Genomic DNA, 24,817 nt, shown 5'->3' with positions numbered 1-24,817 from the left:
CCGCGTTAGCGGGTCAGGTAAACTTTTTTATGCAATGGTCGCTCATATAAAATGCAGTTATTTTTTAATTTGTTTGTTTGATTTTTTTTATTGTTAATATCACAGACTGGCTTCCTCTTTTCCTTTCATAATGCTCCTGATTGTAAAGAAACGAGGAGGGTGGGTAGCTGAAATCAGATGAAATCGTATCTTTTTTCTGTATCTTAACCTTTGTTTAGGTATCATGAATTGAAAATAAGTGCACCACATCTCTGATCTTCGTACATAAAAGAATTCATACTTGTTGTAGGCTTTGGCGTGGTAGTCGTAGGCTTTGGCGTAGTAGTGGTAGGTTTTGGCGTAGTAGTGGTAGGTTTTGGGGTTGTAGTGGTAGGTTTTGGTGTAGTAGTGGTAGGTTTTGGTGTAGTAGTGGTAGGTTTTGGGGTTGTAGTCGTAGGCTTTGGTGTTGTAGTCGTAGGCTTTGGTGTTGTAGTCGTAGGTTTTGGTGTTGTTGTCGTAGGTTTTGGTGTAGGAGTGGTAGGTTTTGGGGTTGTTGTAGTAGGCTTTGGGGTTGTATGCTTAGGCATTGTTTCTATATTTTTAAACTTAAAAAGTTAATCTTCATTGTGCTTCTGATGGAACAAGCGTTAACATTATTTGAATACATTCTTTTGTTTCTACGAAATGCCGACATTTACTTGCAGAGGAAAACAACATACTGCGAAAATTACTAAAACTGTTTCTTCGTCTTACTTGTAGATCTTTTAGACTTTTAAAAAACTGTGTAATTTGAATGATTTTTTAATTCATAAACTAGATATTCATGTTAAAAAATCATAAAATATTACTCATTTGGTGAAACAAGCAGAGAACCAGCTAATTATTTAATTTAAAAAAAACATAGCCGATTAAGAAAGATGTTTCTGAAATACCCCTTTACCTCCTGAAATATTTCTATTAACAAATAATTGTTATTTTGAATAATCATGCCAAAAAATGTTCGTTTGTGCATTTTTCAAACTAAAGTACAATCGCATTACAATGATTAAACCAAAGAAAGTTTTGAAAGATATTCGTTTCACTGTAATACATAATATTTCTTATTCAATATTCAAGTTGTTTTTCCATGTCATGGATGGACACCAATGACCTATTTTCATATTATCTTTTTGGTTTTTTTTTAATTTTTAAATCTTCAGTTCAAATCTGCGGCTGGACAGTTTCACTTGATTAATAAAGACAAATTTACAACAAAAAAACATGTGAAACCTCATATCTATTGCTCTTTTACCTGTTAACAACGTTAACAATTTTCGACGTTTCTTTCTTTTCTTTTCTTTTTTTTTTTTTGGAATACAAAAATCAGTTCAAGAAATGTATACATTTTTGTCCACATATAAAAAGTATATTACAAGATGGCCAGACATTCTCCTTAAATCAACAAAAATTTCAACTAATGTGTACCTTGGACTAAGAATAAATCCTTGATATATACTGACATATACGGATGTAAGTGAAGTGTATTCGGGAATAAAACATTAAAGTGCACACTATTTTCACCTGAAGCGCAAAGAAAAACGGGAACTCGTAATATTTAAAACCTCGTTCCTCTGATATTTTTGTGACCGGTCAATCACCATTTTCCCCATCCAGAATTTCACTCATTACGCTTTGTATTAATTTGTTTACTATGCAGAGACAGCTAGCTTCTTGCAAAGTATCAATTACATGTACATGTTTAGCACTAAAGGGTATTATTTTGATGAATTTCTTGAGATGTAAGCAATGCTAGTACATATGATAACACTCACGTATTTTTCTTTACAATGCTGATCGCAAAGAAAAATCAAAGTACTGATCGAAGTACTGACGGAAGTTGATTTTATCGATTGTTATTTATCAATAAAATCAACGATATGTTATTCTGCATGGCAAGTAAATTCCTATAAGTATTTGAATTACGCACATTTTTATAATATGAATCCTACAGGAATTTCGTGAAAATCCAATATCAATCATGTTGTGTGATATTCAAAGAATTGTTCCATCAAACTACGTATTAGTAATCGAAATAGTTGTGAGAAATTGTATGGATCCAAGCAAAATTGAACTCTACACTCGTTCAACCAGACCCTCGGCTGTATCCGTTAATCTCCGACAAGCAAGAGAGACTCTATGCTTGTCGGAGATTTACGGAGACAGCCGAATGTCTGGTTGAACGAGACTATATTGAACTCTGGCGTAGGAATACATAAAATGTACGACTTCAAAAAAATTGTCTAAATTGTTCGTACCATTTAAAATCTGACTATTTACAAGGTATCTATAAATGAGTTTCCTTGAAGAACAATGCTTAAGAACTCATTACATCGAATTTTTTCATTAGAACTAAATGTTGTCAGCGGTGTTGATTTGTGCTTAGGTCCAAACACTGTTTCACTTTCGGTTTGCCTGAGTAACTGCATAGGAGAGTTGATTAAAAATCAACTCCCAAAAAATTACTTATTCAACTTTAAACGGAATAGTTGTCTGACCATTAGGTTCCAACGTTTGGGGGAAAGCTACTGAATACTAGATGAGCAGTATAAGCATAAAGAATGAAACTGTGAAAAAAGTGTTAACTTGTGGATTGACAAACCAGAGCAAAGGCCGCATGTTTTCCTGCAACTGCCAAAGGCCCAGTTTTTGTCTGCGCACAGTTGTGTTGATGGGAATTGTGAGCAAATTGGGTCCACATCAAAACAATTGTCTGTAATAAATATAGCAAGAATTTCAATTTGTAACTTCCTGGATATTGAGTCGTTTAAGAATAGTATCGTCGTAAACCCACGACCAGGCTGTCTTGCATACGCTAACTGACCGCCGGCCAACTCATTGAACTTTTCTCGTTCTTATGAATATTTATTATTTTTAATTCAGCAATGAGAAGTCGAAAATTTTAGTTTCTGAAAAAATAAACATGCTGTTGTTTATAGATGCATTCGTAACCTTAAATAGTTTTGGTGAGATTTTCGCAACAAAAGTGTGACGAAATAGAACACGAACCACTTATAAAACATCAAAAGTGGGGCGCTAGTGGTATCATTGTATGTAGTAACTTGAAGTAATGAAGTAACTTACTTACTATAGTTAACCACTGAGTCACCGCATATAACTTACTTGCTATTGTGTATCGTGGAGTCACTGTTGTAGGTTTAGGAGTCGCTGTCGTAGGTTTAGGAGTCACTGTTGTAGGTTTAGGAGTCGCTGTCGTAGGTTTAGGAGTCAATATTGTAGGTTTGGGAGTTATTGTTGTAGGTTTAGGCGGTGCGGTTGTAGATTTCATTGGAATGGTGACCACTGAAATATCAGTATAACAACGAGCATAGATATTACAATAGAACACAGTGGTATAAAGGTGATGGACTCAAATTCGTTTTTAGATAAAGAATACCACGATATCTAGAGATTCTATAATGAAGGAATATCTTTACTTACTAGGACACAGGCCACACGTTTTCCGGCAGCTTCCCATGGCCCAATCTCTATATTTAACACAGTTTTCTTTGGGCATCAATTCACAAAAGATATCATTGTCTATACAAGGCACTGTAAAAGAGTCAATAAAGGACATTGTAAAAAATAATCTACTGTATAAAAGACAATGTAAATCTTTCAATACGATGTATGTAGAAAAACAAAAAGGGTACTGTAAAACAGTCATTACAAGGCAATAAACCAGTTAATACAAGGCAATGTGAAAAAGTCTATACAAGGCACTGTTAATTAGTTAATACAGGACATTTACCATTAAATACAAGGCACTATAAAATAGTCAGTACAGTGCACTATAAAACAGTCAATACAAGGCATTGTAAAATAGTCAATACAAAGCACTGTAAAACAGTCAATACAAGGCACTGAAAAACAGTGAATACAAGCCACTGTTAAACAGTCGATACAAGGCACTATAAATTAGTCAATACAAGGCACTGTTAATAAGTCAATACAAGGCACTGTTAATTAGTCAATACAGGACATTAACCAGTCAATACAAGACACTGTAAAACAGTCAATACAAGGCACTGCAAAACAGTTAATACAAGGCACTGCAAAACAGTCAATACAAGGCAGTGTAAAACCTTAAATACAAGTCACTGTAAAACCTTCAATACAAGTCACTGTAAAACAGTCGATACATGGCACTGTTAATTAGTCATTAATAGTCAATACAAGACACTGTAAAACAGTCAATACAAGGCACTGTAAAACCGTCAATACAAGACACTGCAAAATAGTCAATACAAGGCACCGCAAAACAGTCAATACAAAGCACTGTAAACAGTCAATACAAGGCACTGTACAATAGTCAATATTAGTCACTGTAAAACAGTCAATACAAAGCACTGGAAATAGTCAATACAAGGCACTGCAAAACAGTCGATACAAAGCACGGTAAACAGTCAATACAAACCACTGCAAAACAGTCAATACAAGGCACTGTAAAACCGTCAATACAAAGCACTGCGAAACAGTCAATACAAAGCACTGTATAACAGTCAATACAAGGCACTGTAAAATAGTCAATACAAGGCACTGTACAACAGTCAATACAAAGCACTATAAAACAGTCAATACAAAGCAACGTATCACAGTCTATACAAAGCACTGTAAACAGTCAATATAAGGTACTATAAAACAGTCAATACAAGGCACTGTAAAACAGTCAATACAAGGCACTGTAAAACAGTCGATACAAATCACTGTAAAACAGTCAATACAAGGCACTGTAAAACAGTCAATACAAGTCACTGTAAAACAGTCAATTCAAGGCACTGTTGAACAGTCAATTCAAGGCACTGCAAAATAGTCAATACAAGTCACTGTAAAACAGTCAATAACTGGCACTGCAAAACAGTCAATACAAATCACTGTAAAACAGTCAATACAAGGCACTGTTGAACAGTCAATTCAAGGCACTGCAAAATAGTCAATACAAGGCACTGTAAAACAGTCAATAACTGGCACTGCAAAACAGTCAATACAAATCACTGTAAAACAGTCAATACAAGGCACTGTTGAACAGTCAATTCAAGGCACTGCAAAATAGTCAATACAAGGCACTGTAAAACAGTCAATAACTGGCACTGCAAAACAGTCAATACAAGGCACTGTAAAATTGTCAATACAAGTCACTGTAAAACAGTCAATACAAAGCACGGTAAACAGTCAATACAAGGCACTGTAAAACAGTCAATACAAGGCACTGCAAAACAGTCAATACAAGGCACTGTAAAACCGTCAATACAAGGCACTGCAAAACGGTCAATACAAAGCACTGTAAACAGTCAATACAAGGCACTGTAAAATAGTCAATACAAGTCACTGTAAAACAGTCAATACAAGGCACTATAAAACCACCAATACAAGGCACTGCAAAACAGTCGATACAAAGCACTGTAAAGAGTCAATACAAGGCACTGCAAAACAGTCAATTCAAGGCACTGTAAAACCGTCAATTCAAGGCACTGCAAAACAGTCAATACAAGGCACTGTAAAACTGTCAATACAAGGCACTATAAAATAGTCAATACAGCAACGTAAAACAGTCAATAAAAAGCACTGTAAACAAAGTCAATATAAGTCACTAAGCCTTTGGCCTTGGACAACAGTTTGCGAGCCGGTCCGACAGATCAACTGTTGCCCTCTACCACAGTCAACAACTGTATACTGTAATTACCCAATACAAGGGTAGTGTAAATGAATTGGTATATTTATTTATTTCGATAAAACGTATCAGCAATAAGTTTCAATAGTTATTTTGCATACATTCTGTGCTCTATACCTACAGTGTGCTGTGTGTGCTAAACTGCCTGTGTAAAAATGATGACGTGGAGGTTCAGTTGTAGGAATGGCAGTCACTATCTGAATGGGCGGTTGACCTATGTTAAATTTAATATGTAAACATTTGAATCACATTTCATCAATTATTAGCAGATTCTAAATTTATGGTTTTATTGTTTATATTGATATCTTTATTCGAGAAAACTAATAAAAATTATAGGTGAGAGAGGCTAAAATATGGTATTATCGGCTATAGTCTGTCCCATCAATGAAGAGTCAGTTCACATTAAGTCTTATGTTGATCTTTGACACCTCTATATATATGACCATGCTCTGGATACGATGTGTTTCAAATTTGATTTTTTTTAAAGTTTAAAACATTGTTTATTCAGTAAGACGCGAAATCAAATGATCAATATATGTAATTTAGAATTTCATTTTGTACGAATAAACAGGTCGGCACATGCGCAGTTTTATTCGCTCATGCAGGTTCTGTAACTACAGTGAACTGACAAACGCTAATAAAATACAAACAATAGTTTACATATCATATTCACATTTCGTGTAAACTTGTATCTTACATTTACAGATGTCGGTCCAGATGTGGTAGGCTGTAAATTTAGGACTGTGGTGGTGTAGATCGGTGATTATATAGGAGGAGTTGGTCGCCATCTGATGGATGTTGAACCAGTTAAAGCGACATCCGGCTACCACTACGTATATTGTTACACCTTGTGCTTTCAGTCTTTGAAAATTGTAGAAACATATCAACAATTTTAAACCTTAACATTAATTTATTTTAACCCACGACATTTATTTTGCCCTAACATAGTAAAATAAAATTGTAGAAAGAAATTAATCATTTTAAACCTTAACATCCATTCATTTTAACCCCCAATTTTTATTTTGCCCTAACAAAGGGTAAGTGCTATTGTTATACTTTCATGTTAAATACTGAAATCTGATTGGTTAAGACGCAGTTAATAATATTTACTATTACCCTCAGCGTTAGCAACGCACTTGGCAACGGGTAACATTAAAAAATGTTACATGCGCGAAAATTATGCGCGTACGGTTCGCTGTATAGTTCACGTTATTCCTATATAAAAGCAGTAAAATTTTCTTCAAAATTTAAAAAAAAGACATTCAGTATAACAAAATAAATAGTGCCTGTTTGGGAGGATAACAGTTGAAATTGACACCCTCGAAAACCATTGTCAACCTCCGCTTCGCGTCGGTTGACAATGGTTTTCTCGGGGTGTCAATTTCAACTGTTACCCTCCCAAACAGGCACTATTTATATAATGTTTAACCAGGATAAAGAAATACTGCCGAGTGAAAAACGCCTTTGCTTATTTAAGAGTAGTAAATTTAGTTTTCAAACTACTTTAAAAAGTGCAGTATAAAGTTTTTGTTGTAGATAACAGTTTACTTGAATGGCAGTCAAATGTATCCTGTACTTTGTGTGAAGCAAATTTTATGGCATACACTACGATGCACTATCAAGTGGCATGGGATTAGATTAAATTGTTGCTTTAGCTCACCTGGGGGTATATCATAGGGTATTGCTGGATAAATAGCTATTACAAGGCCACGCTTTCTTTCAAAGGGATGATCCCAGTGTTCAAGGTTGGGTTCACAATGAATAAAACACATTCTTGCAAAGCTTAATACACTGTTAGTTATTTATGAAATTGTATCATGGAAGCATGCTATAGTTTTAATCCTAAGAAATTTGAGATATGACAAAAAATTTTGTCCAAAATTTAATTTAAACAACAAAAGAATAGTAGTTGACTTCAGCGGATAATAAAACTCCGTAAGGTGAGCGATGCAGCCTATAACATCAATGTGTTTTAAATTTTTGTTTCGCAAGTTAAATGCGTGGCATCATCTTAAAGCTGGAAAAATTATTGAAAAGAAAAAAATACACAATAACAAAGTTAAGCAATTAACTGACTATTAAGTGATTTGAAATTCTGGAAATGTAAAATTTAGAGGAGGGGGTCATAAACAATTAATACATATATTTCAGAACATTGCTTTATCTTTTGGAAACAGCATACCTGGACCTCAAATGTCTAAGTATTGTAAGAATTAAATCATGAATTGGCCAGATTTTGAAGCATATTTCCTTTATTCTTTTTTGGGATACTAAGCATGTGTATTATAGGTTCTATAGAGTTTTTGATGCCAGCGTGCAAAAACTAACGACACAAGTACTACTGTACCGGTACACCTAATGTTATAAACACGATTACCCTCCATACTTAGTATGATATTCTGATTTTGCTGAAAGGCACCAATTTCGCGCCTAAGTAAATCATACTGTATAAATTAAAAAAAAGAATTAGGGGTTTAACCTAACCTGTCAATTGCTGTAAAAGTTTCCAGCGGGTTTGTCGTGCCACCGTCTGTCATCAGAACAAGCACGTTTTCGGCGTCCTCTCGGTCACCATACTCTGGCGTTAGAAGGTCTTTCAAAACATGGTTCAGGGCGTAATGCAAGCCTGTTGCTCCACCGTGGAAAGAAATGCTCTTATAATAGAATTGTAATTTTCTATACATATTAAGGGGAAACAGGACAGTGCAGTGTAATATCATGTTGTAAGTTTTGAATTTACTGGGTGGATGTTAATACAATATTTGTCATGTTGTAAATTTTGTATTTACACCCACTCAGTAAATTCAAAATTTACAACATGACAGTAACATAATTTGACGTCATTTTTCCCTCCTTTTTAACACATCAGCATTACGATATTATTGTTACGGCCATTTTATTGCACTGCAAAGGAGATATTTTTTACATGAATTACCTCCCTTTCCGTGCAATATATTAGTTTTAAAAAAAAATTAATTCTATGGAATTCATTTGCAAATACCATTCCATAATTCTAAGAAAAGTATTAAATTGAAAAAATTAATTGGCGTTTTTAAAACACCTGTAATGCTATCATAATTTTATGACCTTTTTTTAAAAAATCAACACTTCAAATTTTGGGGTATTTGATTCTATGTTTGTAGAGAATGTGATGGCTCATAATAATACGCAATGAAAGAAGATGGGTGGATGAGGCGTGCGAAATGCTCATACACAGTCGGACAAGCTAACCTTATATAATATATTAATATTATCTAGGGTTTTTATGTTATGGGTTCGATACCGCAAATATTTCTTGAATTATTTTTTTCTTCTGATCTTTAGTTAAATATATTAAAAACTGATATAGTTAGAAATTGTGCTTTTGTAAACTCGTATTATAATATATTTGAGTAGATTTAATTGGGGAAAAATAAATTCAAAATTGTATTTCACTTCTAAACCGAAAGGGCACTAGCGCCATCTTATTCCCCCATCTTTTTTTCTTAAATTTCATATAATATTAATGTTAACATGTGAATTCATTTTGTATCATACTTGCATATGAAAAGTTAATGACCACTTTCTTGGCATGAATATTCAATGCAGGTGCTACAATATGAATCACCCCTCACCCCTATCTATGGAATTATGACTTTTGTGACAATTTTTATATTAAAACAAATGTAATTCGTTCTTGGTTTTGTTTATTGCAAAATAATATGGAATTATATATATGATTACATTAACCACATATAATTGTGTACATATTAGAGAGAGAGAGAGAGAGAGAGAGAGCGCTAACCCCGAGAGCGTTGATGAGTTTGTCCTTCGTTGCGTTGTTATTCATTGGAATGTACCGCTGTTGCCTGCCTCCAAATGCTATCATTCCAACTTGTGTGTTCAGAGGATCAAGTTCCAAGGTATGAAATCGGACAAAATTTTCAACCACTGGAATGATTTGTCCGTAGAAGACGAACTCGCCAATGCTCTCGGAGGAATCCAAGACAAACAAGATGTCCTTAGTGACTGAAGATAACGTGACACAATTGAAATGTAGCATCGATATATCAAATATACGTTGTACACGTACATATACATGACGTTAATTAGCATACTCATACTTTTATATATCAAATAAACGTTGTACACGTACATATATTTGCATTTCTATTGTTGTTTCCCACTGTAAGCCCATACGGAGGAGCTGCAATTATTTCTCTATAATCGCAATTGCTCTGTCAGTATACTATGACGTCATAAAGGTGTAACGTTATATAATATACTTTTCAATGACGTTATTGATTTAAACCACCATACGATACATCATGTGTTTTTCTCCAACTCCATTAGAATTGACGTATTTACATGTAATATTAAAACATGTTTTTGATAACATTTTAAAGGAATTACTGTTATAACATATCATTGATTCTGTTAACAAATCTATGTGAATTAAAAAGATACATTTCAGTCTGAATGTTTACTTTTGATGTAATAGCTAAATGTCAAGGTCTAGGCTAATACAGGATATTTGCGAGTGGTAAAATGCAAATATAAGTAATAAACAACGATTATTTAGTGAACATGGCGTTATGAATAGCAACTGCTCTGCTGGCATATTTTCCATGATGCGCTAGCGCGCATCATGGAATATGCCAACAGAGCAATGGAAATGCAAATATAACGCCATGTTCACTAAATAAAGTTGTTTATTTCTTAAATACATGACGTTAATTAGCATACTCATACTTTTATATATCAAATATACGTTGTACACGTACATATACATGACGTTAATTAGCATACTCATACTTTTATATATCAAATAAACGTTGTACACGTACATATACATGACGTTAATTAGCATACTCATACTTTTATATATCAAATAAAAGTTGTACATAAAATTAATGTTCAGAATGGCTTTGCAAGTCATAATGATCAGTATGATTAAAGTAGACACGGGCTCTTTAAATCGGGAATAAATCGTGATCAGTTTGAAAGTGATCATTATACTCATACCTTATAAAAAAATAGTCAAAAGGGCGAAATGGTCAACGATTTATCCATCAGATTGACCTTAAGATTTTGTTTGTTTTTTTTTTTTTACCATAAACTTTTATAATTTAAAAAAAATCAAAATATTATAGTTTTGAAATTTGAGTAATTTATCTTCATACAGAACTCTCCGGTTAAAAGAGATAAATAATTACAGATTAAAAATATCATAACTAAGAGAATTATTGTACATGTATATCCTCAATTGAAAGCTTCATGTTTATTACTTATTAAAAACTATGATGCATAAACTAACATAACACCCACGTGCTTCTTTTGGTATTGGCAATCACTGTCGAGCTTACTACTAGTATTACAAATGTAACTTGAATTTTTTTTTGTACAGAATAAATTCCTGTCATATACTCTTGGATATTATTCAAATAAATAAAATTAGTTTAATTGAATATCGTACTTTTCATCATTTCACAAAAGTTATATACAGATATGATTCGCTTAAATAGTATCCATGCTCATATTATCTTTCCTTTTATCATCAGTCAGATAAAGAAAACCGATAAGCAAGAGTTCATTGTGGTTATATGATACATACAGTACCGTCAACGCGGATCCCGTATTTTCCGCGCACCCCCGCGGTCCAAATTGCAACGCGGTTTAAACACCTGTCTCAGGTAAAAACCGCGTGCCCCCGCGGTGCAATCACCCATAATGACAACACCCCCGCGGTTTGAACGATCGATTACAGAAAAGTATCGAAAAGGAACACGAGTTATCTCCCTCGATTAAAAAAAAATATAACATGCATTAAACGTTAATGTAATTTAACAAATGCATAAAGATAATCATGATCCTTTTATAGAAAATCACATATTTTGAAGGTAAATATTTTTTTTTAATATCTGCTGTTTATTTCGTAATACTGGGGTAATACTGGGGTAATATTTGAATTCTAAAGCTGTTATCTGTACAATCTAAGGTGAAATGGGCCATGCCCGCAGGTGGTTGAAAAATCATGCTTTACTAACTTATTGATATACGATTAAATTAAATTTTAAAATCTAACAAAAAAATGTAAAATTAAATTAAAAATTTATAAATATTCAGGTATGTTTATTTTCAATATCATTTTATCTTTTTATCCTATGAAACCGTTAAAAATTCATTCAAATTTTAAAAGTGGCTTAATCGCTCATATTACGGAAAATCACGTCTTTATAATTGCTGTAACAAGCGTCATTGTTTTGATAAAAATTTTATGATTTGTTCGGAAAATTGATTTCAACCAGCTCTGTAGACCGACGAGTTGTAGCCTTATAAAAACACATGCTCACAATTAAATGTTCAAAGAAAAATCAGTTCTCCTAATTAAAACACAAAGGAAAATGGTACTCATTATTAAAATTGTATGATTCTTCACATCGCACGGGTTTTAATCAGTTTTAAACTAAGTGTTACCCTGAAAAGATACAGTGTATATACACGTATATTCTGTGATTTTCATAAAACAATGGCTAGACGTTCTGGTGTGCGTGAAGATAGACATTTCTTTACAAGAAATGGAATAAGGTTGTTACATCACAAAACAACATGGGACGTTGAACATGTTATTAAATGCATACATCTCGAGTTACTTTTAAAAAAACTCAAATGCCAACTATTTTTGTACACATTTCCTTCATTGTGTATATATATTAATTATAAGTCGCGATCATTTCCTGTGTATAGTGATTAACAAACCTAGGGTAGAAAACGACATGCTCTAGGGGTTTTCACACCTATTCAAGACAAAAGAAAACCTCCAAATTGCGTACGGCTTTGTCTAACCGTACACCTAACTTACAGAGGAGGCTTCTTGATTGAGTGTCGCCGATCTTGATTTTATCTACGATCTTTATGTGTGTGTGTGTGTGTGTGTGTGTGTGAGAGAGAGAGAGAGAGAGAGAGAGAGAGAGAGAGAGAGGGGGGGTAATGCTCTTTAGCCCCCCCCCCCCCCAACGATGCCACTGCATTCAATTGAAATATACTAATATAAACATTTCCTAAGTTTAGTATTCATAAAAGACATTGTGATTGAATCCAATATGCAGTTTCAGTCTGAGTCCACGTGCTTCACCTGTCAATCAAACCAGCCCGCGAGCTGCACCACGTGCTTCTTCCTTGATAAAGGAAAACAGTTTCGTTCTATTAGTCTTCAGGTAAAGGAAGAAAAGAAGTTTGTCTAACAATAAAGTTTTTAACACTGTTTATGATGTTTAATTTAATGATGGACACTGTGTTTGTGAAGTTTAGTTCGTATACAACGTTATTTAAAAAGAAAACTAATTCTCTCTCTCTCTCTCTCTCTCTCTCTCTCTCTCTTTTCGGGGGAAGAGACATGTTAAACACCTTTTACAGTTTAAGAAGGCAGTAAAATGAAACAGTTATTTATTGTTACTGTTAGATAAATTGTTTGATATACGGGTAGAATTTCTGGTTGTCACTTGTTGCAAGGATTATCCACCTGCCTCATACCCGTGAATTCTGTGCGTTCAAGCGAAGAGTGATTTCCTGTCAGTGCGATGGTTTCACACCTTTGTGTAAAACAATTGGGACAAATACAGGTAACTTTGACAGTCATTAAAACGTTGGAAAGGGGGGTACACAAAACGTTATAATTCGCTACAGATACGACGTATGTGTAGTAGCTTCATATTCAACACACATAAAATGATATCAATATCTTTTTATATTTTAAGGGTAAAGTAAAATTTTCATATTTTGCCGTTGATCGTATGGTATACGTACACCGCGTAGCGTGTGCTTGTCACGGACTAGGCTAATTGTCTTGAGTATCGACCGTCTCTCTCTCTCTCTCTCTCTCTCTCTCTCTCTCTCTCTCTCTCTATATATATATATTGAAGGTTTTAGGTTTTTTGCGGAGGGGTGCATCTTAAACACGTTTAACAGTTAAACAGATAACAGTAAAATGAATAACTATTTATTTTTATTGCTGTTAGTAAAATTGTTTGAAAAACAAATGAAATTCCCGATGGTCACACGTTACACAGATTATCCACCTGTCTCATATACATGAACCAGTGTATTCTGTGCATTCAAGCGTAGAGTGATTTCCCGTCAATGCGATGGTTTCACACCTTTGTGTTAAACAATTGGGACTAAAGTCAAGTACAATTTACATGTACTTTCACAGTCATTAAAACGTTGAAGAGGTGGAGGGGGCGGTTACGAAAAACGGTATTCGCAGCTGATACTACATGTACATTTGTGTTGTAGCTTCATATTGAACTCACATAAAATTATGTCAATATGATTTAGTATTTTAAGGGTTGAGTAAAATTTTCATATCATGCCGTTGACCGTAGGTAAACGTTCTCAGTGTAGCATGTGCCTGTCACGGACTAGATTAATTGTCTTGAGCATCGAGAGAGTGCCGTAAAACGAGCTACAAACTGATATGGATTAAAACATTTTTGTAGTCGGAAATGTTTAAAATCATTAAAAAAGTGAAAATTAATATTTTATAGTTCTAACCCTCTCCGTCATGTAGATTACATTATAAAAATGATTAAATATTTTTGAAATAATAGTTATATCAACAGTTACATGAAAATTATTACGGGAGCAGATGATTCTTTAATTAAAATATCTCTAAAATAATCGATAAGGAGTTTTGAAACGTGCATTAAAAATACGTAATCATTTTAATATGTGAAATGAAAACAATACATCAGACATGGCTAGCATAGAATGACTCTCAGTGTTAGGTGGCCGTCTTATTGTCTAATAGCATACAGGTAAAAATCTCCGATCACCTTGTTCAACGGTAGGTCACACCGCCGCGGTTTAAACATGGCTGCAGCGAGGACCGCGATGAATTAACCGCGATGGTGTAACGCGGAAAGGATTAAATAACCGCGGGGGGAGCGCGGTCAAATACGGGATCCGCGTTGACGGTACTGTACGTGAATCTGACCTTACCTTACTTTATTGCTTTCTTTACGGGCAACTCATTAAAGAAAAAGTGAAAGTTAGTTAGATGAACTTACCATTGGAGTAAATTGCGTGAAAAGATGCGGTTATCAGAAGGACAAGGTAGTTGAACCCCATAGTCATAGTTAAATTCAACGGGAGTGTTGGCAATTCTTATCTTAAAGCAGTGTCCTTAGTGGCCATTACTTGGGTCAATATGTCCCTCATGATGATAAATCGTATCAGTATATGTGAGCAATGAGTACCATTAATTTATTCAAAGTTGATTGTGTGCTAACAATGCATGAGAGCATACCTAGACACATAATAATGAATGGAAGTCTCTAATTAAGGAATACGGAATCATTCTTAGAATATTACTAGTATGTGGTGAGATTAAGTGATCATATTCGATAAAGCCCGAAGGGCTTTATGATAGATTTGATTACGCCCAATCGTATTTGATCACCCCATATAATACATTTATTCCAAGAATGATTTCATTGTAACTTAAATTTATACAACTTTCACTAATTGTTCAATTAAAAATTGAATTATTGACGTTTATATTACTTTCATTTTATATAATTATATAGGCAAACCCCGCTTGCGCCCCAACAGTACGTTATTCAAGTCAGTGATGAAATGTATTGGACTATACATTACTTTGATTTGTTGGGTTATCATAGACTGCCATTTGAGAATGTGAATATTTGGATGTTAGGAATGGAAACTTGTCCCAAGCTGTACAAAGGCTTCCGTTGATGCCGTTGATCTTCATATCAAAATAACATTATATTTATACCGTATTTGTGTAAATAAATACAAAATAATTGAAATTATTTCATCCAATTAATCCAAGCATAAATATTGACGTACTTGTTATAATTAACAAAATGTCTTAACTAAAATTATCGGAATGGTCAAAATGCAATGGTGTTAAAACTGATACACACTTTGGTTTTAAACCAAGCTTTGCATGGTACGCATGATGCTATTTTTGCTTTACATTCTAAGTAACAGTTTATGTAAAAAAAAATAAAAATAAAAAATGAGGTTATATTGTGTGTTTATCGATTTCAAAAAGCGTTTGACTCTGTTGATAGACGACTTTCGTGTCTTAAACTTTCAAAGGTTGCGTTGAAGAAGAATTATTGGCTGTTATGAAAGCGTTGTATCGTCATGTTAAGTCCTGTACTGGTGTTGACAATTTTTTAAGTGAATGCTTTTGTAATAACCTCGGATTAATGAAGGCAGGGCGAAGTGTTGTCACCTATTCTATTCAATTTGTATGTTAAAGATTTGTTAAATAGCTTTTTAAATGCTGGTTGTTCAATTTATCTTACGAGTTATTAAAAAAAATAGAACACACTATGTATACATGTTATTTCTTAATTTTTGTTTACCAGAGCATGAAATTGAGTGAGGATAACAAAGCTAATTGTAACGAATATATATGTTTTCTACAAATCTACAAAAAAAAAAACGTCCAGTCTATAGAACACAAAAACATTAAATAGAATTATACCAAGTATGAATATCAGTTTTGATCTTGAAGATAACCATTACTAATGTACAAACACATTGAGCACCAGTAACAATATATTCCATTCAGATTTCCTTTCGGAATCACCTCATGAAAAGAAAATGTACTGTAATGGTGAACACTCCAACAATAATCAGAAAGAAAAGGAAGAACAGCGCTTGGGATTCCCTGGGTGGGTTTTTAACGGGTCGAGTCTTCAGGGGGTAAAGTGTCCGCTCCCACTGGGTCAGAATACACTGCCTGGCTCCGCGCCATCGCCCGGGGCCCTGCAATCGATACTGGTACGGAGTACACGGTCCAAAGAAACAGTTCATGGCTAGCCGGGGGTCTTTGAAGAACAGGCGGACTAAAATATGAAAAAAATTCACAAGGTCAATGCATGGTGGAAATGTATTCAGATAATAATGAAGTAAATCGGGACTAAAATTCGAAACAAATTAGCGTGGCCAATGCATGGTGCCATGATGGTTGAAATGTACTCAGGTAATAATAAAGAATGGAAATGAATGATCACCAAGATTGGGACAGTTTCCGTTCAGGATCGCTAACTCGTTCATGAAATCGACGTAGTTGACTTGAATTGTGTGACGTTGACTTTTGACGTAATGCTTCGCCATGTCCGTTACTTTCTCTTTGATGTCTTGCCATTTTACGTCTGGGGGTGGTAATTTTACTTTTCCCTGAAAATTCAGTAGAGTGAATTATTTATGGAAGATTAAATGAGATAAATAAATGTAGTATGTTTGAAAACATGTCATGATCTAATACAATTTTTTTTCTATATGCCATCCTTTGAAAATTGCAAGCATAAACTTTCCGTGCTTTTTTTTTTAATCAAAAGTCCAATGATATCTATTCTTTAAATCTAACTATATGTTTTCAAAGTCAAAATTCTGAATATAAAACCCCTCACCTTTAAGACCCGGGCATACAGCCGGCACTGTTGCTCAGAGATCGGCATTATGGCGCCTAGCGGCTGTATACACCCAATGACCGCCAGAGTATCGTGTTCTAAATCCGGCGGAAACATCCACTTGTACAAGTGTACCCGGTTCTCCTTCACCTCCAACACAGACTTATCCAAGAACGGAAACCCGAAGATGTACCCCGTCGCCAGGAAAACAACGTCAATATCGTCCTCTGCCGTCCCGTCATCAAACTCCACAGCTGATTCAGTGAAGCGTTTGACGTCGGGTTTGATGATCACGTTGCCACTGATGATCCTGTTTGGGAGGTCATCGTTGACGGTGGGGTGGGCCGCCAGTGGTGGGAAGTCGGGTTTAAGACTGTAGGTTGCGTGATCGAATCTCTGGTTCAACTTTGCCTCGATAATCTTAGTGATAACAGCCTCCGGTACAATATTTTTTTTCAACCTGTAGAATACATTTTACTGATATTTATTGAAATACATTTTTAATAATAGCAATACATTTTATTTAGCAATTTTTGGACTTATATTACACATCGTGTTTACTACCAGAACATGAATTGTGTTGTCCGGACCATGTCTACCGGTTGTCCGTAGCTATCGATCCTATTCACGATCCATGACCCTTTCCGCGTGCTAAGGAACACCTACAACATAAGGAGTTCTTTGTAATAAAAACAACAAACATTTATTTCAAACAAGCAGAATGGCAAGGACTACTTAACTACTACAGCGTGTACCTGATTAGCGACACGACTGAGTTCTACCGCCGCGTCTCCGCCCGAATTTCCTATACCGATGACTACTATCCGTTTGTCCTCGTACCCCGTGAGGGTTTTGTAATCATGTGAATGAACTATTTCTCCTTTGAACCTATCAAGTCCTGTAAGAGACCGAGTTTAACTTGTAAAAAAAACAAGAATAAATGTTGAATGAAGAATAAAAGTTAAGAAATGGGAAATGATAGAAAGTATGCATTTTTGTTTGGTCGCGTTTACCGGGGAATTTGGGGACGTTTTTGTCTGCATGGTGACCCGTACACACCAGTACTCCGTCATAAGTCTCTTCTTGGGTGTTACCGGTCTTCAGATCACGTGTTTTGACATCCCAACACCCATTGTCTTTGAAATTTTTATTTTGTTTGATACTGACTACCTAAAAATTCGAAAAATTCAATTTCAATGATTGATCAAAACAGAGACATAAACATTTATGTCTCTGATCAAAATGTTAATATTTTAAAAAATTCACTTTTATTAAAATTTTCACATTTTTTCACCTTTTTACAGTCCTCACTCAGTGTCAGTTGAAATTTGATATTAGTAAACTTACCTCTGTTTGGAAATTGATGTGTTGTGTAAGATTAAAATTTTCAGCGTACAGATTGAAGTATCTGAGAACGTATTTGTTGTGCATAAAGACGGGGAATTCCCTGGGGATGGGGAAGTCGCTGTAACACATCATCTCTTTACTGGTATTGATGACCGTGGACTTCATCACACAGGCCTGTCCATCCTGGGGGTCATCGGTGTAGTGCCACAGCCCACCTGTCGACAAGGACATTAAATCAACGTAAGGAGGCTGGGTGGTAAATAAATTAGCCATCAGATCTACCACTCAATTTTATTTATGATTTTTTAAAACTGTGAATTGAATAACTATTTAGTCAGGAAAATTTTATATCGTTTAGCTTCAAATTTGAGTAATTCTTATATTCTTACCAATGTGGTCAGTTTTCTCAAAACAGACAGGGGTGATCCCTTCGTCCAGACAACACTTGATGGCGGTCAAACCGCTGGCTCCTGCACCAATCACTGCCACCCGCTTCTCTGACGTCATCTGAAAAGCAAATTAAATAAACTAAATGATCACAATATACTTCAAATTAGATTCTTTATATTTGTATATAATTGCCGTTTCTTACAGTTTTTCTTAAATATAACAGGCATTTTCTAGAAATCAGGATAAAAATTTTTTTTTTAATAAAATAAATATCAAACCTCGAGATCAACTTCACATTTCTTCGAATAAATTAATTGATCCAAAATCACAGCCCGTTTAATTTCTTGTGTAAATCAATGCCTATGAATGTACATAGTCTAAATTAAATGTATGAAAAAATCACGTTGCTTGGCCTTTAAAGTTCGATGGTTGTGGCCATTTTAAAACCTTATTGATCTATTTAAGGAGAAGAGCTCTAGATATAAAAAAAAAATATAGAGGAAAATATCTATAAATTTAAACTGTAAACTGTATGGATTTACTCTACGTTAAATAAAAGTTTATCGATAAACAAACCATAACGTTATATTATAATGTTAGGTAGATATGACGGTTAATTTGTTGACCATCAGGCTTCCTTTTAAGGTAACTCCATACTCGTAAAATTCTCGGATGAAAGTTGAATAACCGAACTGATTTCAACTTAATAGGCTTAAATTTCATCAATTGTTAGAAAAAATATACATGTCATCACACTTTTTGAGATGCCAGATAAACATAAACTAAAGCATATTTTAGCATCAGAAAACCGTATTTTTTTGGTTAAAAGTAAAAGTTTTGTAGGCAGAAATTTATTTATCTTGTTTAATTTTATTGTCAACTTTATCAGAAAACTAAAACTACAAAAATATTTTAAAATTAATCGTTAGGATAAGAAAAATTATGGTATGTATACATAAAACTGAAAGAAAAGTCAGAAAAAGAGTTATTTTCCCTAACCATCGATAAAATGTATAAAAAATTGGAAATTTAGGATTAAATTAAGCTGCGAAAATATCTTGAACCTACCACTATTGTAATTACTTCCATGTGATTATATTAACATAAAATAGATAAAACTATTTTACACAAATTTTAAAGAACTCAAAGTTTTACAAAAAAGTATGACATCACAGAACACTGGATCTACTTTAAAGGGGCTTGGTAACGATTTTGGTCCAAAATTATGTTTCCGCTTTTAATGTGTACGATGCTTCAGTAGGGCATTTTTAATAGGCAACCCAAATTTATGTGTCATTTATAGAGTTCTAAGCGAGTTACAGAGCTTACAATACTTCGCTATGTAAACAAAGCTTTTGTTTACATTTTGAATGTTGAAGTGAAAATTCCTATTTTAGACCTACAGTGAATGTGTTAATCGTTAGGAACTGTTTTTTATGCTTAAAATGAGTAAGAAAGTAGACAAATCAGCTTGAAAAAGAATTTTTACTGGTATATTTTAAAGAGCATGTCTACGAGAAAACCATGCAAAAGGTGGTGGGAGCAAGGTTCTCTGATCAACTTCATATTTTGTGTGTAACAATGTGCATCTATATGAATTAATTTGCCACAAAAATTTTTTGATGTGGTCAGTCTAAACTTGGTTCTGCAGCACTGTTACTAAAAATAGCATTTTGACCCTTTTAAGAATAAAATTTTGTATAATTTACCAAATTAATGTTAAGAATTCTGAGTTTAGTTTAAATATGAATTCAAAAAGTCATTTAGAGTTAAGACTAACAAGGTACACTTGTGTAATTCATTTTGTGAGAATTCCCATATATTCTTTCTGTTAAGTGCAGATAGGTCATGAATCTGGCATGTTTCCAACTTTTTGTAAAATAGTGAAAATATACATTTTTTAAATGCTTAAAAGTCAGAAAATGGCACTTTAAATTCACTAAATCTGTTTCTAGTTATAAAAGGACATTTATCTTTACAATATATCAAAAATCTGTCTTTGGACTCTCAATAATATTGCAAATATATTGTCTTAAAGTTGGACATTTTTCTACTTTTAAAACTCTCCAGAATCTGTAGTTTGGCATAAGCTTTACATTGTAACATGTATATTATGGGGAAAAAACCAGACATATTCGCGAGCCAAACAATATTTTACTGAACTGAAGGATTGCTTCAACACATTTCAGTTTGTTTTTAAATCAATGCCATTAAACACGAGAAATCATGGGAAAATGGGAATTTGAATATACATGTAAGCTGAATTGGACTTATTTGCCAGTGCTACACATTCACTGGCGTCGGAAGCAAATTGAAAGTTGGGGGGGGGGGGGGGGGGGGGCTTGACTAATTCTTAGAAATATTGGGGAAAAAAACTAATTCCCCAAATCATGGAAATCCTAATCCGTGGGGGGGGGGGGGGGGGGTATACCCCTATACAAATCTTACCTACCAAAATGTTTTTCCCCAAATCATGAAATTCCTAAAATCATGAAATTCCTAATCCGGGGGGGGGGGGGGGGGGGGGGGACTAGTATGCCTGTGACTCCAACTTCTCAATCTTTCAAGGTAAATGTAGGAACAATTATCTTTACTGCTAGAAAAAGTGGGGGGGGGGGCTGAATCCTCTATGATGATATGTTCATAATGTTTAGGTCTAACTTTGCATAAAAAGTGGGGGGGGGGGGTGCTAAGCCCCCCCCCCCCTTAGACCCCCCCCCCCCCCCCCCCGGTTCCGACGCCTATGACATTAAGACAAGCAGAGTGCCCATTAGATACACAAATGAATAATTACAGGGGCAAAACTACAAAATTCAAAGTACTGAAATACTTAGAGCCGGGCTCTTTTGGTGTGTAATTTTACATATTGTTTACCACAGATTGACAATCTCTCTCTCTCTCTCTCTCTCTCTCTCTCTCTCTCTCTCTCTCTCTCTCTGTGCATGTATTATGTATTGATCATTTCATTTTTTATACTTGAACTAGTGATTTTTTAATTCAGGAAGTAGGACCAAATTTCAACCCCCCCCCCCAAAAAAAAAACAAGCAAACAAACAAAAACAAAAGGATCACCTCCATGAAAAAATGATTAAACATATCTTTGTTGAATTTAACAGAATGTTTTTAAAAATGTGGAAGTGGTGTGGTATCAATTGCCAATGAATGTCCATCACATTAAATGATCATAGAATAAGGTAGATTTGGTAATTATTTTTGTCCGACAGTATAAAGGATTAAACTTTTATTGTTTGAGGGGTAGAGGGACCCGATATCAAGCCTGAAAAATTTTTAATGAAAAATATGATACATCATAAATTACACTTAAAATTAGTAAATATCAGCAGAATATCAGCGTAATATAATATAGAGACCATTTTATTAGCATTTCATTTTTTCAATTTTTTTTAATCACAAGACAATAAGAGAGTGTAAAAATTTTGACTTTTTTATTCGACTGCTTCATAACTCTGGGACCAGGTCTTCTTATGACGGGTTATAATTAAATAACATCCCAAATAACAATCCCACAAAAACAAGTTATGATGTCTTTTTTAATATTTGGGATAACTTTTTTATACCGGTAGTTTATGTTTGTATTTATCTGTGGTTTTCGCAGGTTGAGATCCCCGGGGGAAAGGGTAACCTAACACCTCATTTTTTCCTTTACACCTATATTTTAATTTTAAGAAAAGATACAAACTTTAATTTTTTCCAAGAGGAGATCAATTGCTAATAGAGAGGTAGGGAGTAGACCTCTCTATTAATTTCAGATGTACTTACTGTGTTACATTCTCAAGAACTTAAAAAACCCTGGCCCCCTCCCCGTCATTTCAAGATTCCATGAAGTCTAACCTTAACATCTAAAGGGTAATTTTTAGATGGCCAGTGAAATGTACACGAATAGAAATGTGATGTCTATTGCAACAGACTCCGATGATAACGATGAAAAATTGCACGAGGCATTCCTTGTGAATTCCGAATTATTTCAACATAGAAAGAATAATCTTAGCATGACCAGGCTACGCTCAGGTCATACCCCATTATAAATTAAATCTTTGTAAGAAATCAGTTCTCGTTTTTGTGGATTTTTTCGAGTAAAATATGATAATCTGTGAATGAGATTATCTTGGAAAATTTCCCCTTCATCTATTTTAATTGTACCTCTATCACAAGTTTGTATATTTTGATTAAAATTCGTCCAAATGTGCTGCTTAATTATATTGGGACAGAAAATAGCAGTTTATAGACTAGATACAAGTCTCCATCAAACTTCAATATGTATGTGATATAGTGAATAACACTAACAAGATGGGGCAATTTTTGTGCAATTAAAATCATTCAATATCATAACATATATTAACAACACTCACAGCATTTCTCAATACTTACACATGTAGCCTGAACTTGAACTTGTATAGCTTTGTCAACATTCTGACTAGTTTACCTTCTCTACAGAAGAGCGCAACAGGGGAGACAATTCTAACAGTAGTAATGAAATGCAAATGTAATGAAAAAGAATTCTATGAGAAACAATGATATCCACTAATTTTTTTTTAATTAAAAGCAAAATAGGGTGTTTTTTCATGTTTAATTACAAATATTGACTTCAGTGGATTAAAATCACTTGTAAAATAAAATTTCAAAAACCAAAAAATGTGTATTTTATTTGAAAATGGAATGTTTAATTTATTACTTTTTATTCCTTGAGAGTCCAAAGATGGATTTTATATATTTGTAACATTACATCAAACAGTTTCTTATTAACACAAAATTTCAAAAAATAATATGCCATTTTCTGAGAAATTCTTTCTGAAAAATTGACAAAAATGTATAATTATCATTTCTTGGCATCCTGCCAACATTTACACCTTTGGGACTTCATGGTGTAAATAGATATATGAAAAAAAAATATGCAACGATTAAAGGTTTGAACTTCCTCTTTAAGAATATAGTCTTATTTTTTTCAAACATTGTTTATACATTTTGTAATTAATTACTGAATTTGACAATTTTTCTCTTAACTTTTTTAGATTTTAGAGGCTAATTAACCAGAATGCAATACTGGCCGTTACTATAAATAGAAACATCCAGTGCAAAAACAAACATCATATATCTGACTAGATGGGTATCCTTTAAATCTATGATAAAATTCTGTTCATTCTTGAGACTTGCTGTCGCAGCTTTTTTCCATATTTGCATGGTTTTCTCGTAGACATGCTCTTAAACCTATGTAAACAAAAACAGGGCACGAGCCTTGTTTACATGACGAAGAACTGCGAGCCCTGTATCTTGCTTAAAACTCATCGACTGGCACCCAAATTTCATTTGAACATTAGAAATGCTTTTCTAAATCATTGTAAATAATAAAAACAGAAAAATAAAATTTGACCAAAATCTTGACCATGCCCCTTTAAAATAGATAGAAAATTCGTTTGAACTATTTTCTTACATGAAAGTTGCAATAACATTGTTCCATACACACTAAGGCAGAAACAAAAACTCACGTGAAACAAAATTTGTTTAAATTACCCATAATCTTCCAGTTTTCCCCTCAGATATATCCATGATTCAAAACTTTTCAAACATGTCTAACAAAAATTCAGTAATAACTTATAACGTTAATAGTGTACATCGTGTTAATATATCATTGCAATACATGTAAAATGAATGAACTTACTTTGATCAGTTCAATGAGCCATAGGGAGAGTCAAGGTATCTCAGAAACAATGATGTACATCGTGATGTTGTAAAACAAACAGCAGGTCCAGCCGTGTACACAGATAATACACTGTGGTTAGATTAACGCGAGTTCAATTTATGGGCTGTATATGTATGGTGCGCGAATAGTGCAATAATAATATTATATGTAGAAAAAAGAAACTGCCCCCCCCCCCCCTTTCTCAGTCTCCCTTGCTAAGTGTTTGTAACTCATTTTTTAGATCTCCATTGGTAAGCTTCTTGATTA

At 34.1% G+C, this 24,817-nt stretch overlaps 2 protein-coding genes across 3 annotated transcripts; both read right to left on the bottom strand.

The window, feature by feature from the left end:
* Positions 1–57: 57 nt before the first annotated feature.
* Positions 58–15,881, bottom strand: LOC128157094 (uncharacterized). Its single transcript, XM_052819463.1, has 10 exons — positions 14,734–15,881; positions 9,471–9,694; positions 8,171–8,340; positions 6,384–6,547; positions 5,808–5,900; positions 3,457–3,567; positions 3,139–3,318; positions 2,618–2,728; positions 281–571; positions 58–167 (listed from the first exon to the last, which is right to left on the bottom strand). The coding sequence occupies exons 1-10, from the start codon at positions 14,798–14,800 to the stop codon at positions 100–102; spliced, it is 1,479 nt and encodes a 492-aa protein (XP_052675423.1). The 5' UTR covers positions 14,801–15,881; the 3' UTR covers positions 58–99.
* Positions 15,882–16,025: 144 nt separating this feature from the next.
* Positions 16,026–24,681, bottom strand: LOC128157093 (flavin-containing monooxygenase 5-like). 2 transcript variants are annotated; one of them, XM_052819462.1, is made up of 10 exons: positions 24,530–24,681; positions 19,131–19,212; positions 18,852–18,969; positions 18,463–18,677; positions 18,129–18,285; positions 17,871–18,013; positions 17,680–17,777; positions 17,116–17,575; positions 16,717–16,882; positions 16,026–16,548 (listed from the first exon to the last, which is right to left on the bottom strand). In XM_052819462.1, exons 3-10 carry the CDS (start codon positions 18,967–18,969, stop codon positions 16,286–16,288), a joined length of 1,620 nt encoding a protein of 539 aa, XP_052675422.1. In that variant the 5' UTR covers positions 19,131–19,212; positions 24,530–24,681; the 3' UTR covers positions 16,026–16,285. The 2 variants fall into 2 exon arrangements, with proteins under 2 accessions (XP_052675422.1, XP_052675421.1); XM_052819461.1 differs by lacking the exon at positions 19,131–19,212.
* Between the last annotated feature and the right edge of the window lie 136 nt (positions 24,682–24,817).

Source organism: Crassostrea angulata, chromosome 7, assembly GCF_025612915.1.
Source record: "Crassostrea angulata isolate pt1a10 chromosome 7, ASM2561291v2, whole genome shotgun sequence".
NCBI classification, from domain to species: domain Eukaryota; kingdom Metazoa; phylum Mollusca; class Bivalvia; order Ostreida; family Ostreidae; genus Magallana; species Magallana angulata.
This window is presented reverse-complemented; position numbering and strand designations above follow the sequence as displayed.